Raw genomic sequence first — 15,331 nt, 5'->3', positions numbered from 1 at the left:
ATAACTAAAACTACAGTATAACTAGCTCTGAGGAATCACTCTGGTATGCTTTTATAGTGTTCTTGCTGGAAATTCTGTGACATAATTGATAATTATTGCTCACTTTCATTAATAAGACTGAGTAAGGTTGCTGACAATATTATAAGGCTTCTGTACTCCTGTTCTCTGGTCACCCATTACAGAAATCTACTTCATAACTACTGCTATGTATCATTGTGTCTTCTGTCACCAAGTGACTCAGTGTTCCCGTCCTCCCATCCTAATGCTGGCCAGGTCTACATTACACTCTGCAGAAATGTCACCACTTGTTCTTTTCGACAGTCTTCAAATGTGGAGGCAGATATTTTTTTGGTTAGTCATATTACCACATTCATACACCGTATCCTGCAATACACCTTATATTCTCAGATCTCCTGTGTCCTGGGTAGTGGAGGTTTGTAAAGCCATTATTTCCTGACAGGGCAAGTGTTTTGTAGTGACAGTAAATGCCACAAGCATATCTGATTATTCTGGCCAGCACAGTCCAATTTGTTTGACTGAATGTGCCCATACATCACTCGACTTGGCGGCCGATCGACCAACCAATTCGATAATTATAATCAAACCAGCAGCAGTGTCTACAGGGCAGAGGACTCAAATGGCTGCAAAAGACAGGCGAGTAGATTCAGACCAGTAGGGGAAAACGTGAGACCCATGATCTCTGCGCCGCGTAGCGCCTGGTTTGGATGCCACCCTAGACTGTAATTACAGAAATGGCAGTGCTGGGGGAAAACACTGTAACTTGGGTGCCAGCAATGGACAGACCCCGAATTGCGCCACCCAGTGGGAGGCTATGTAATCAGTAGGGGAATATATTTGTTATAGTCCCCTACATTGCCATGAGCAGGTAGAGATGCCTCTTGGTTTCTCCCCACACCCAGCACAACATCGCCAGAAATATACACACGCAGGAAAACTGCCTAGTGAGAACAGACACTGTCCGCTCCCATAGGCTTGCAATAGCACCATTGGCATCTGCAGCGACTGGGTTGTGTGGAAAAATTGTGCATGTTGGGAATGTGTGCTCCGCTCCCCCTCCACTATTTTAAGTGGCAAGTGTACAGGGGTCCTCTGTTTTCATGTGCACTTCAGCCCCAATAAATCATAGCGTTTATGAGCCTAGTGAGAATATCTCTGTACCTTCAGTTATGTTGTATGTGGGTTTCTGCAGTCGATGAGCGAACGTCAAATACAGGCTTCCTGTTCCCTGGCTTCATGGGGTTACTCCTAGCAGACTTCAACGGTCATCCAAAAAAAGGTTAATTTGCCTCAGCTGTAAAATTTCTCCTTTACACGTTTTCCAGGCTTCAACACTTGTACTACAGCATAATCCGAATCAGAAACTTTATTTCGCCAAGCACGACTGGGTCGTGCCCGGAATTGGGCTTGGCACGTACAGGGTCTGCACATTTGTATGATGAAAATTCAGGCACACCCCATGCTGATGTCAGTCCGTAGCATTTGCACCACTGCAGACATCAGAATCAAGTCACATGGGGCAAGAAAGCTAGGTTAACCCTGATTAAATAACTTTTCTATCGAGTCTTCTCATTGGAGTGGTTTTTCACACCTTATCAATAGGATGCTAAGCCTCCAGCAAGCAAGAAGGTTATCAAAATAATTTGTCCCAAAATAGGGTAGATTTTATGACTGCTCTTATCTTGCGAGAAAGGCCATAACGGGAGGTGTGTTTATATTAGGTCTGGGGGCCCCACAATGATAATTTTGCTTGGGGGCCCGTGTCGCTGAAGTTACACCCATGTCTCCTGCCAAATTTAATGAATTGACACTTTCTTTATGAATAATCCTATTATACACAGTCTGAGGAGGAATATTTACAAAGTTAAACTGTGTTCAACAAGTACTGTACTCAGGGCCGGCCTTAGGTTTCACAGCGCCCTGAGCGCACACACACACACACACACACACACACACACACACACACACACACACACACACACACACACACACACACACACACACACACACACACACACACACACACACACACACACACACACACTTTTTTTTTTCCTGAGTTACCTCATAGGACAGTGATTTCCAACCTTTTTGAAGTCGTGACAAATGCTCAGATGTCCGTGATACATCACATATGTATAATAGAAAAATACTACTAATGATCACAAAATGGATGGAAAGAGTGCATTATCCTAAATAAACTTAAAAATGAACGCTAGAACCTTTCAGGAATCAGTGGGACAGCTAACCCCCTCCCCCCCCAAATGGAATGATAGCACAGCACCGACAATTTTCACCACGCGTTATAGCCGCTGTGCGCATCCCCCTCCCCCCAAAAAATGCTGTCTGACTCAGTATAGGTAGGTAGCCAGGTATAGGTGCCCCCAGTATAGGATCTCATGTGTAGGTGCCCTCAATATAGGTATCAAAGCATAGGTGCCCCTAGTATAAGAAGTCAGTTGTAGGTCTCCACCATAGGTAGCCAGGCGTAGGTGCCTCCAGTATAGGTAGCCAGGTGTTGGTGCCCTCAGTATAGGTAGCCAGGAGTCGGTGCCCTCCCTCAGTATAGGTAGCCAGCTATATGTGCCCCCAGTGTAGGAAGTCAGGAGTAGGTGCCCTCAGTATAGGTAGCCAGGAGGAGGTGGCCTCCCTCAGTATAGGTAGCCAGCTATAGGTGGCCCCAGTACAGGAAGTCAGGTGTAGGTGCCCTCCCTCAGTATAGGTAGCCAGGAGTAGGTGCCCTCCCTCAGTATAGGTAGCCAGGAGTAGGTGCCCTCCCTCAGTATAGGTAGCCAGCTATAGGTGGCCCCAGTACAGGAAGTAAGGTGTAGGTGCCCTCAGTATAATTAGCCAGCTATAGATGCCCCTTGGAAGCCTGCGCCCTGAGCGACCGCTCCGGTCGCTCAGGTCAAAGTCCGGCTATGACAGTACTTTTTTTATTCCTAGGATTCTACTGCTTGCTTGGCTTTAATTTAATCTTAATTTCCATGCTATTTATTCAGTCTGTGTTGGATGTTTTTATTTGTCATTCAGCCTCTGGTATCTCATTAGCCTTTATATGATATTTCCCTCTTTCTCCAGAGAAACAGAGTATGGATGCGAGTGTCGTTTGTGATGTAACCCATAAAAAGGCACTTTGATTAGTGCGTCAAGCTACAAAGCTGTTTCTATTTTCAGCAGGTACTTTTAATATCTCTCGGAAATAGAATGAGCTATTATAATGCAACAGTTAAGAGTGCAATAAAGAGAACTGACTGTAAACACGGTGATTTGTATTAATGCAGTCTCTCTCCATAACAGAGAAATTATTAGCATGACACTTCATGATTATCAGAAACACAATGAGGGGCGAGCTAGAATATGCAATATTTGTCATCAGATTTGTTATCAGATTTTGTTCAAGGCCCCTTTTACAATTGCCTTATAAGGCCTCTTTCAAATCTGTTGCGCTGAGAAACGTGTAAAAGCGTGTGTTAAAAAAACTCAAAATTTTTTTAAAACCAGTTTTTCTTATTGTAGCAGTTGTCAAGTTGTTTTCATATGCATTTTTTTCCAATATGGGGTAAAAAAAAAAGCACGCACTTCTACGCGCTTGTATGCGCTTCTATGCACTAAAAAAGCGCACCCATTCACTTGCATTGATGTGCGCTTTACAGCTCCAAGCACAGAAATGCTGGCAACACTACATTTTTGTAACGCTGCTCAGCGCAGTGCATCGATGTGAACCAGGCACATTTAATTACATGGGAAAATCAATACCTTGCTGAATGCGCTGTGAAAAGCGCACAGAAACGTCCCTGATATGAACGAGGCCTAAGTGTGCGTTGCATTAACCTGTTTTTCCGCAGGGTAACGCAACAACAATGTAATGCAATGGGGCCCAGCACACTAAATGCATCGTTATGGAAGTTCCCGGTCAGCCTCCGACCCGCCACAAAGTCCACAGTGGATTTCCGCAGGGATGCAGCGGTGGCAGAATGAATGTAAGTCAAAGAGCGACACAGAAAATTTTAATATGTTGGTGGCAGCGCACATTTATGGAACATCGTTATTAGGACGAGAAAACCGTGGAATCCCAGTGATGTACTTCCTGTCCAGCAGGAAATAAGCCATTGGATGGGGTGCGGCACTATGCATATGACCGTGTCAGTGGAGTCTGCTGTAGGGACATGGGAATCTGGTTTTTGTTTGCCATGGGGGCGGAGTATCGGAACCACAAAGTTATGGACAGGTGTAAAACCGGCATTAATGTAACCTCTAATCAAAATAAAGACTAAAATGAACTCAAATTGGGTGGCCTGTCTGTTTAGCACTTTTTTTTTTTAATCTACTCCTGCAGTTCAAAGTCCTATTGTTATTAGTAATCTGATTTACTGACCTACGTGTATGATGTACAGGCAGGTGAGGGTTAGGCCCCTTTTAGCACGGGAGGCTGAACTGTGCACTTGTTGGACAGTTTAGCCTCCTGGCTGCCTGCCTGAAACACCTTTCTTCTGCAGTTTCATGAAGTTGAATGTCAACATTTGTAACTCCACGCGTTATCCTTTAAGACCCAACAGTGTTATCTGGTGACGGAAAACTGGGACATGTCTCGACTGAGTGAATGATTGAGAAGGAATGGGGATGGTAAAAAAGTGATGTTAATGATCCTGGGATGCAGCGCAGGGGGTTTGGGGAGTGGAGGAGTCAGGACAGTACTAATTACAATCAGCTGCTATCTGGAAATGCGTACATCTGTCATAAGTTGGGTTGATAGAAGCTTTAGAGTATAAAGATAAACCCTATAACCAGAGTTATCACTGTAAACCACTTTACATAGTTGGCTTTTCAGAAATATATGCTGCAGAACTGAAAGTAAAAATGGAAGAGAAGTGGGATGGGAACCAGAGCAGCCCGTCTTAACTAAGCCAAGAGTAACTTTAAAGAGATTAACAGAGGCGCTCAAACCTACTGCTTGACCCACTGAGTTGTGCTCCCATTTTTGCCTGAGGAAGCGGGGTCACGCCCGCGAAACGCGTTGCATTTGTGGAGTTGAATAAATTATTTGTCAATTCTGTTTTATTGAGACTCGAGTGAGTTTTCTTTTTTGTAAGAGGGAGGTAAGTCCACCCTAACATCCCCCTCTGCTTTTAAACGTTTTTTAAAACGTTTTACTCTACTCTGGCGCCTCTGTATACCGAGCTTTTGCTGATCTTCTAGTCCACCCTGGGTGGAGGGGTGCATCCCCATCTACTATCTACAGAGAGCGACTTCTTAACCTGAGTGGGGTCAGGTCCTAATGCTCCCCACCTGCATTTAAAGTGGTTGCCTATGGGTAACCCGTGTTTGTGAGTATATAACATAAAATTGTATTGAACTCTTCATTTTACCTAACAATACTGCACCATATTGGGCTCTCGATTTTCTTCTTGTTTTTAAGCATTTAAAGAGATTAGATTCATGCTAGCATCTTAAAAATATGAAATTGCAATGTATGTAACACCATATCGTCTTTACCACTTGTTTGACTGCAATGTGAGAAAACTTTTGAGAGAAGTCAAATTTCCCAGAAAACAAGGGAAATGATCCGTGACAGTTCAAGGTGCATTTTGGTCCATTTCCTGTATGTTGGGCCAGCAGGATGCTTTCCATACATTTACGAACATTTGGTACAGAAAACGCTGTTACAGTTTGTTACGATTTCTGAACTGTAACAGACTTTCATACAAGTGTATTACAGTACATTAGAACAAGAAATGACAAAAATAGGCTGAATGCAGTATCTGCCATATGTGACGCCATGTGAATGTCTGTGTCATAGAAAGTTATTGTAGCATTTCTACTTGGGGTTGTCCAACATTCTCCCAGCAATTGCTGTGAAGCTCTGCTAAGGGACTGATAACGTAGCTTAGGAAGTGGAAAAATGAAGGTGCTTTTACGCTAGTGCACTTCGGTAGCACTGTGATTTGGAACAATTGTACCATACCACAGCCGTAAAGTAATTTTGCGCGTTATAGCTGTAGTGCGATCAGAAAAAAGCTACACGCAACTTCCAGTGCACTTCCTGGAGTTGCAAGGAAACGCATTGCAGCTTTGTATGTTACTTCTGTAGCACCCGGAGCACTTCCATCTCATTGTATCGCACCGCAGGAAGTGTCATGTTTCACTGACTTTAATGGTCACTGCGATGAGCTCCGCTGTAGAGGGGGAGAATGACGTGACTTGAAGCGGTAAAATTTAAAAGGGGTCTAAAGAACACCTGATGTGAAAGGGGATGTGGAGGTATATTTCCTTTTGAACAATGCCCATTGCCTGGCAGTCCTGCTTAAGTTCTGCCTCTAATACTTTTAGCCATAGACTCTGATCAAGCCTGCAGATCAGATGTTTGAGGTCTGACTGGATTAGCTGCATGCTTGTGTGCAGTTGCCACTACTGCACCCAAGGATATCATCAGGACAGCCACGCAACTGGTACTGTTTAAAAGGATATAAACATGACAGCCTCTATATCCCTCTCACTTCAGGTGGTCTTTAAAACCAGTATCAGCTTTTTCAAGAAAGTATCACTATTTGCATATTGCATTAGCTTATATATCTGGAACCAATCGCTTTTGAGGTGCAATTTTCATTGAAGTCTTCAGATAACTATTTTTTTTGTAATCCTCCTTAGTTGCTATAGCCCAGCTTTGTGCCATATGTAAGTAAATGACTTCCCACTTATGTTTAATGGTTCCAAGAACCTGTAAACGTTGAAAGAAATCTGTCCAGGGCTTGCAAGGAAACTCACAGGTTAGGCTCTGTTTTAAGTTAATAATAACCTGTTGGCTTGAATACTGACCTATATTTCAGTGTGTAACACTTAGCAGGGCTGACAGATCCTTGCAGACTGAGGGAAAATATGAGCATGGGCCACAGCAACAAATGAGATGCCAACTGTTATTTATTACTGCACGTCTGAAGATATGAATCTGATTGCTCTCGCTGTGGGCAGTCTCCATCTTTCCTCATACACGAGGCTCACATTTTCTATATAAAGAATTATGGCAGAAGTGCTGTTTTATGTGTCTGAAAAGGAATGTCGCCTTTATTCAATAAAAAGTTGTTAATAGAATACAGTGGCATGAACTGAGCAATAAGAAATTCTGATTGGTTGCTAGGGACCGTTGTGCTTTTTGCTAATTGCTCATCATTCTAACGGTGTATAATCCCTTTAATTAAAGTGTTAACTGTTGAAATTATTAATGATCCTACAAGCTGTAGCATTTCCACTATCTTATAAATCTTTCAGGATATCTTTGCTAATTACTGCACAGTTGTATACTCCCATGCCAAACGATTGCTTATTACTGTACTACAATTAAAACCCTGCTTTTCAGGCCTATAAAAAGGTGTTGGCTGCAAGCTAGGCTCAGATATCAGATTAGAGGAGGATCGCTAGAAGTTATGGGCCTTTCTTGGCAGCAGCTTTGTACATAGAAGATAATTGCTGCCAAAATGCTCCATGGGGAGACAGAGAGGTCAGTGTGACAGCAGCACTTGCCACCTGAGGACATTGTCAGTTCCAGTATACGTCTCCCTAATATAGGATGGCACCCCAGAGCTGATGAACATCCTAACCTGAAGAGACAGGTCGGCTTTCTTAGAAATGGGTTTCTCAAAAGGCATTCTAAGTTTTGAAATGAAACAATTCAGCTGTAGCCTATAAAAAAAATGTCTAATCATGTGTGGGATTACCTTATCTTCCCATCATTAAATCATATAGGTCTGCTAATTGGCTAAATCTGAAACATAGATTTCTCATCACCATAAATCTGCAATGGCGTGCACTACAGTGATTCAATCAGTTGATTGGAGACAATGATTTTGCGCATCTCGTGCTCAGCAGGCATCCACAGGAAGATTAAGATGTTATTAGCAGATATATGATTACTTGAGTGAACAGAATAAGGGATGCCTGCAATGATTTCATTTATAGATGTTCTACGTGTCATCAGAGAAGCCAGCCTGCTAGATCAGGGTTTTATAGCTCTGCTTCCACTTTCTAATTGTTCTCTGGAGATGCTGAGGCAATTTATCCAGACAGGTCTGAAGAAAGCTGGTGTATGAGAGTTGCTTAGATCAGCCAATCAGATTTCAGATAAAAATGAAATTCTGAATAGTTTTCCTGGGCGACCGCCTTATTCTTGATGAATGAGACCATATGAGGCACATTTTCTCTGTGTTCTATTCTCATTGCTCATATTTTGTTTTAAGTCAGTGCCCATCTGAATATTTTTATGCATTTGACCATTTGTATTTATATAATTCTACTATTGTCTGGGACTGGGTGATTGCACAAAGAAGAAATTGGAGAAGAGTATTTTGAAAGTAATTTGTTGGGAGATGATATATCAGAATATTTGGTTAATTTGCTTTTTTTAATGCGTTTTTTAATGTTGTTAAAGAGAACCTGAACTGATAAGGTCATACACCGGTCATACTTACCTCCTGTGTAGTCTACTCCTCGATCTTTCTCCTTTCCTGCGTCCCATTTGTGCACTGTGATCAGTGGAATTCTCCGTCTTCCATTTTAAAAATGGCCATTACCTCCTAACATGTTCCTGGTCAGCACACAGTTTAAACTGTTATATTGCCCACTTGAGCCATAGGGAAACATGGACATTACGTTGCACATTCAGTTGTAACTGACAGCTGCTGATATATAACTGACAGCAACTAGTATATTTCAGTTCTGACAAAATATTGTCAGAATTTGAAGGGATCACTGTAAGAAGAAAATGGTGAGCCTCTGAGAGGAACAGACAGTGAGCTTAGTATGTAATATTAATTTGCAGCTACGTCATGTGTTTGTTTTTAAATTTTCCTCGCTTCAGGTTCCCTTTAGGCTACTTTCACAGTGGGACGTTGCGTTTTGATGCGACGTTAAAGTCTCAATGCAAACTAAGTAACGTTCCAAAAACTCACAACTCAACTTAATGCCCCGTTATTGTCGCATACAGTAGAGCATTAAGGCAATGAAAAGTATGCTTCCAAGTCATTACTGAGCACGTGCAAACAGTTCAATGCAGTTAATAACATGTATAACGCACAGCATGCAGCACTTTCGAATAATGCTACACGTTACACACAAACGCAACGTGTGCACTGTGAATGTTGCACAGACATAGTATTGCTGTACGTTAGTCCACGTTAAAACCTTTTCTTACGTGCGACTTTAACGTCGCACTGTGAAAGAGGACTTACAGAGGAACTTTCCAGGGAAAAAAAAAGGGGGGGGGGGGGATAAATCTGTAGATTGCAAAGTGAGAAGTTATATGGAAGAGAGATGAAGAAATGATCGTTATTAACCATGTAATTAGTTCATGTTGTTTGATCCACGATCAGCCTGCACATAAGCATCTACTTATGGCAGACAAGAAAAACACTAAACAGCAACAACTGCCACGATCTATGACACACCTACTAACATTGCAATAGGCAAAAGGTTGTGTTTTTTTATAGTTCTACATATGCACAGAGGGAGATACTGGTTGCTTGGCAGTTGGAAACCGCTGTTATTTTCTACAATGCAACAAGGTTCACAGATCAGAAACGGTCATGACATCACACTGTGGGAAGTGTTTCACCACAATATCAGCCACACATCCCCCCCCCTCCCCCGATGCTCTAAGGTAACGGTTTCTCATGTGAGAGAGGGGGTATTAGATACTGATTAGGATAAAGTGCAATCTTTGGGGACACAGTTGTATAATTAAGTGAAGGATTTGTTAAAGCAATCACGTAGATTATAAGTAGAGGGGTATTCAAAGAACTCTGTTTTATAGATTAAAAGCCTAACCTGAAAATTAACCTCCCTGGCGTTCTATTAAGATCGCCAGGGCGGCTGCGGGAGGGGTTTTTTTAAATAAAAAAAAAACTGTTTCATGCAGCCAACTGAAAGTTGGCTGCATGAAAGCCCACTAGAGGGCGCTCTGGAAGCGTCATTCTGATCGCCTCCGGCGACCAGAATAAACAAGGAAGGCCGCAATGAGCAGCCTTCCTTGTTTTTCTTACATCGTCGCCATAGCGACGAGCGGAGTGACGTCATGGACGTCAGCCGACGTCCTGACGTCAGCCGCCTCCGATCCAGCCCTTAGCGCTGGCCGGAACTTTTGTTCCGGCTGCGCAGGGCTCGGGCGGCTGGGGGGGACCCTCTTTCGCCGCTGCTCGCGGCGGATCGCTGCAGGGCAGCGGCGATCAGGCAGCACACGCGGCTGGCAAAGTGCCGGCTGCGTGTGCTGCTTTTTATTTCGCAAATATCGGCCCAGCAGGGCCTGAGCGGCGACCTCCGGCGGTGATGGACGTATATATTCGTCCATACCGCTGAGGAGGTTAACAATTGATTTATTGTGTTTAGAAACTGCCAATGAGGTTCAAATAATCCCTGCCTTTATACAAATTTCATGCAAATTGTCTGCGTCTTAAAATTGGGCCAACCAAATGCACTTGTCGCTTTTGATTGGTCCAACTCCAAGGTACATACAATTTCCATGATGTACGCTTGAAAACTAGCATTATTGGCATCTACTTGACCATCTGTAATTTTTTGTACATTTTTTTTCTTTTTTTTTTTTTTACAAAGCACAAGGATAAGAAAAAAATGTGATCAATACTAAACCAAACCTAACATGCAATTGACTGCAAATTCTCATAGGTGCTTTTATTATGGACTTTAAAACCAGTAATGCAACATAAAAAATATTGCCGTAAATTTGCCCAAATATACTCTGCATGAGAAAGGAATTGGTCTATCACAAGTTTGGGACAGTATAGCATTGAGTAATTCAAGTACCTTCATGGTGGTGGTTGGCTTGCCATAAGTCTGGGTTTTACTCAAGCAATGTTCTTGTGTTAGGGCTAGTTCACACTTAATTTAAAAACGTATCCGTAGCTACGTTTTTTGTCCCGGACGAAAAACGTAGCCACGGATACCAATGTTAAAAATAGGAACAGCACACACTCAAGTTAAAAACGTATCCGCGTGCGATCCGCGGAATACGTTTTTAAACCCGGAACGCTGAGTCCGGACTTGCAGCATTTTTCACGGACCCGTATACACGTACGGGTAGTGAAAATCAATGGGGAAACGGGCCTCCCTCTTCACTGACATTTTGGGACACTGGAAACGGATCAGTTTCCAGTGTCCCATGGTGAAGGAGGGGGCCGCCATGCTGAAGGGGGTAGCAGCCAGGACGGGGGGCTGCGGGCAAAGCGGCGGCCAGGGGGGGTCACATCCACCCCCCCCCCTTGCTCACCTGGGTGCCCCCCTCCCCGCTCCCCCTCCAGCTCGCATATAATGTAATAATTTGTACCTAATGAAGTTCGGCGAGCCGGGCACTTCCGCCCACACCGCTCGCCGTCACTTCCTGCGATGCCGCCCACTGAAATACAGAGGGCGACATTGCAGGAAGTGACGGCGAGCGGTGTGGGCGGAAGTGCCCGGCTCGCCGAACTTCATTAGGTACAAATTATTACATTATATGCGAGCTGGAGGGGGAGCGGGGACGGGGGGCACCCAGGTGAGCAAGGGGGGGGGGGGATGTGACCCCCCTGGCCGCCGCTTTGCCCGCAGCCCCCCGTCCTGGCTGCTACCCCCTCTAGCAAAAAAAAAAACAAAAAACGCAAGCGGATCCAAAACGTGTGCTGCAAAAAAGGCAGCACGGATCCGTTTGCGTTCCGGGTTTTGAAAATCGGAGCCCGGACCGCGGATGCGTCCCGCACCCGGAGCTAGTGTGGCCCAGGCCTTAATGAGTTCTAGTAAGTGTGTTAATGAGTTATGTTCATCAGTTATGTTGTTGTACATGTGATCTTGTAAGTAAACTTGAAGATGAAGTTGAAGGAATGTGGCAATGTTTTATTTCATTTTTTTCCCTTCAGCCATGCTCATTTTATTTCATGTTCAGTAACTACTAGCCATGTGGTATACAGATGAATTGATTACGGTACCCAAAGTAACCTTGTCTCTTTTTTCCTTTTTATCTTTCTAGTAATGCACAGAAATCCTTTTGGGATGGAAATCTGCTGTCGGAAGGGGTCGCGCAGTCCGCTCCAGGAACTCTACAATCCGACACAGGTAAGGGAGTGTATGCACATTCTGCTTTATATGATGTAAAGCATTTGCCTTATTCACGTTCACTTTTTTTTCACTTTTTTTAAGTTTTGTTGCATTTATTTTAGGAATATAATTGAATGAATATATTTTACCTATATAATTGTAGAAGGCCTAAATGCTAAGTATAAGGATCCTTATTTGTTGCCTGTATTTCTATTTAGCTGACATATTATGCAGTGCATTATTATAAAGGATGCATAGGACTCTCTATATCTGTCCTTGTCTTTTAAAAGAGGTGTCTCTACTAATTTATAGCATCATTTCGGTAATTATGGAGAAGCCAAACAATGTATTGCGTAATGTTAAACATTGGTAGATGGAAAAGTGTGTTGTAAGGTGCTTACTACAGCTTTAACTGCTTAGAAAAGTTAAATACTGTATAACAGAGATAATCTTTTGATCCAATAGATCTGCTGCTTCCCCCTCTACTCGCATCCCATTCTGCTGTCAGTAGAGCAGGCGGAGCTGGGGAAGAGATGGGGCGAGGGGAGGGAAATGTGGGTGCCAATAGAGCCAAATATCCACCTTCTTTTTTATGTTTCAAACTATTAACTTATTGTACCTTTGTGAAGGAATGATGGAGACTGGGCTTTACTCTTCCCATTGTACTTGTATATCTTTTTCATGCACATTTATTATTAGAAAAAAAAATATGGAATGTTCTGCCTAACTTATTTGCGTGAAACAATCCAACCCCCCAAAACACCCCCCCCCCCACCCCCCCCCACCCCGATTTTTTTTTCTTACTCCAATACTCTCTCCCTTCCGCAAGGTACACAAATGTAGGTAAGGCTTTCATTTACAGATAAGGAGAGCCTGCTGTCTTACTGCTTACATGAAGAGAGATGTGGACATTTTTAAGCCTTTGAGTAGAAATGAACTCTTTATTAATCTGTTTTTAAGGCTAGATACGGAGCCTATTCTGCTTTTTAATGGTTTAGGCTGGATTTGACAAGGTCCGAGCCCAGGGGATAATTATCAGATTTCCTTTTGTACATTGCATCAGTGTGCATCATAAACTCCACCCATTTGGAAAATAAACATGTGCAGTGAAAGTCATGATGGCGGTGTTTAGTAGTGTCATTCCTCATGCTGCTGGCACCTGGGTAGCTGAATTGGGGTTACATGATGTTGAAAACTTCTGCTTACCTGACTCGCCAATGAGAGAGTGAGACCATCTCCTGCTCACTCACTGGAAAAACAGCATGAATGGTGTCTGAGGGTCGAGCTCTTCAGCAGCTCCTGTAAATATAAACTGAGCATTACTGTAGAGTCTGAGTTTAGTTCTGGTGTAATTACAATTTCATTGTAGTAGACCTGTTTTTTCTGTGTGTTTGAAGACCAGTGGAGAAGGTCTGTGATAAATAAAATAGTATGTCATTCACTCTCATCCATTAACACTCACTTAGCAGAGTCTCAATTCATAGGATCACTGTTGCAGTCATTAGACAGACAGAGCCCTGGAGACATGCCTTGCATATGTTCTCAGTAGAAAATGTGTGCTCTGCAGCTGATGGGAATGCCCTCTGCCATTGTCTGAGCTTCTTGTCTCAATAGTTTCTCTAAACAATACTGTGGGCTCTTTGTCTTCTCATGCTGGGAATACACGGTTCGTTTTTGCCTTCGTTTAAACCTTCGTTTCGATTGTGCCTTTTGTCCTTTTCGATCCCAAAATAATCGGTCATACGGTTAATATCACCACCCACGGTTTCGTTTTTTTTTCGATTCTGATGGTTTCGTTTTTCCAATGATCGAAGGCTGCAAAGAAACGAAACGAAAATCCCTTTTTACAGGGACGGACTAGCATAAACGAATATATAATCGATCTGAACAGCCATCAAGCCTACCAATGGCTCGATTAGATGGATAAAGAGAGATAATATCAAACATGTTCGATCACTAGTCGTTCGTTTTTGGGGTCTATTAATCGAAACTATAATGAGATTATGACTATTTTCACATACGTTTTCAACACTCGATTCGTTTACCGAACGAATCGAAGGTTTAAACGAAGGCAAAAACGAACCGTGTATTCCCAGCATTAGACATACTTCACATATTGACCTAGTTCAACAAGATCACATGGGACTTTATTTTTATTGTTCGAGAGATGCTAGAATGCAACGTGTCAAGCCTTGTATTCAAATCTGTCTGTGTGCAGGAATTGTACAGTAACCTGGGATTCCAGAAATGTGTGCTGGTACTGCATGAGGCATATTGACCCATAGAAGGCATACACGTGACAAATAGACTTTAACAAAAGAGATGGTTTTCATGAAATGAGGCTTATGTGGTAATGGTGGAGATCTTTAAAGTTTACCTCCATCACAGAACAGGTACGGAACAGTTCTCAGCATGGTCTGTAATCTATGATAGTATTACATGGAATCCCTTTCATTCGATTCTGCTCCTGTTGTCCAAAAACTGCTGTACACTAAAAACCTGATGCTGTTCCAGAAGATTTGCAAGGCAACTGGTATCATTAAAAAAAAAAAAAAAAAAGAATATGGCACCCTCCATATACTTCTCCCTTTGGGTTCCCTTTAAGATCAAGGCAGATTAAAAAAAGGTGTGCACCCTTACAGGCCCACTTTCGCTAGAACTGTCTGTCAGCATTTTTCGACGCAAGAAAAATGCATTAGAACTGACAGCCATGTTAAAATCAATAGGTCCTTTCCATCTAATATGTTTTTCTTTCACCTGAGCAGAAAACCCACTGACAACACAATGCTTATTCCCGTTCATGCAATAAATTACATCAGGTGGCTGTGGAATACTTAAACCATTTTTTTTGTGTCCTGTGTAAATGCTTTTGGTGTCGTGAAGGCGCCACACAAAAAGATGAGCCTGAAACCACACACCAGCAATTGGAAACGGGACCTTCTGGAGAGAGTGAACAGAGAATTCAGACTGAGTTTTGGAATTTGGTCTGTTTGCGAAATGAATTTATAAAGTACAGAAAATTCTCACATATTGAGATCTCCAAACTAATATCTGAATGACAAATAGTCTGGAAACTCACAGTGGAAACCTATTGCTTTATAAATTTGCTTTGATCCAAATAGGAAAGTCCGTTGAATACCCTTTGAATTTGTAGCCAAAGCAATCTGCAGTTTTATATATCTGCCCCTAAGTGCAAAATCCATGAGGTCTTACTATATGACTGCATTTTTTTTAAAGGGAC

At 42.7% G+C, this 15,331-nt stretch overlaps 1 protein-coding gene across 2 annotated transcripts in view; it reads left to right on the top strand.

Moving 5' to 3' along the window:
* Window positions 1-15,331, top strand: part of CHST11 (carbohydrate sulfotransferase 11) — a 258,138-nt gene that overhangs the window by 142,779 nt on the left and 100,028 nt on the right. For both annotated transcript variants that reach the window (XM_068276916.1, XM_068276915.1), the window contains exon 2: window positions 12,023-12,108. In XM_068276916.1, the coding sequence (XP_068133017.1) occupies window positions 12,023-12,108 (86 nt within the window). The remainder of the gene's footprint in view (window positions 1-12,022; window positions 12,109-15,331) is intronic.

This window comes from Hyperolius riggenbachi, chromosome 3, assembly GCF_040937935.1.
Source record: "Hyperolius riggenbachi isolate aHypRig1 chromosome 3, aHypRig1.pri, whole genome shotgun sequence".
Taxonomy (NCBI): Eukaryota; Metazoa; Chordata; class Amphibia; order Anura; family Hyperoliidae; genus Hyperolius; species Hyperolius riggenbachi.
Note: the sequence above shows the minus strand (reverse complement) of the source record. Positions and strands in the feature narration are given on the sequence as shown.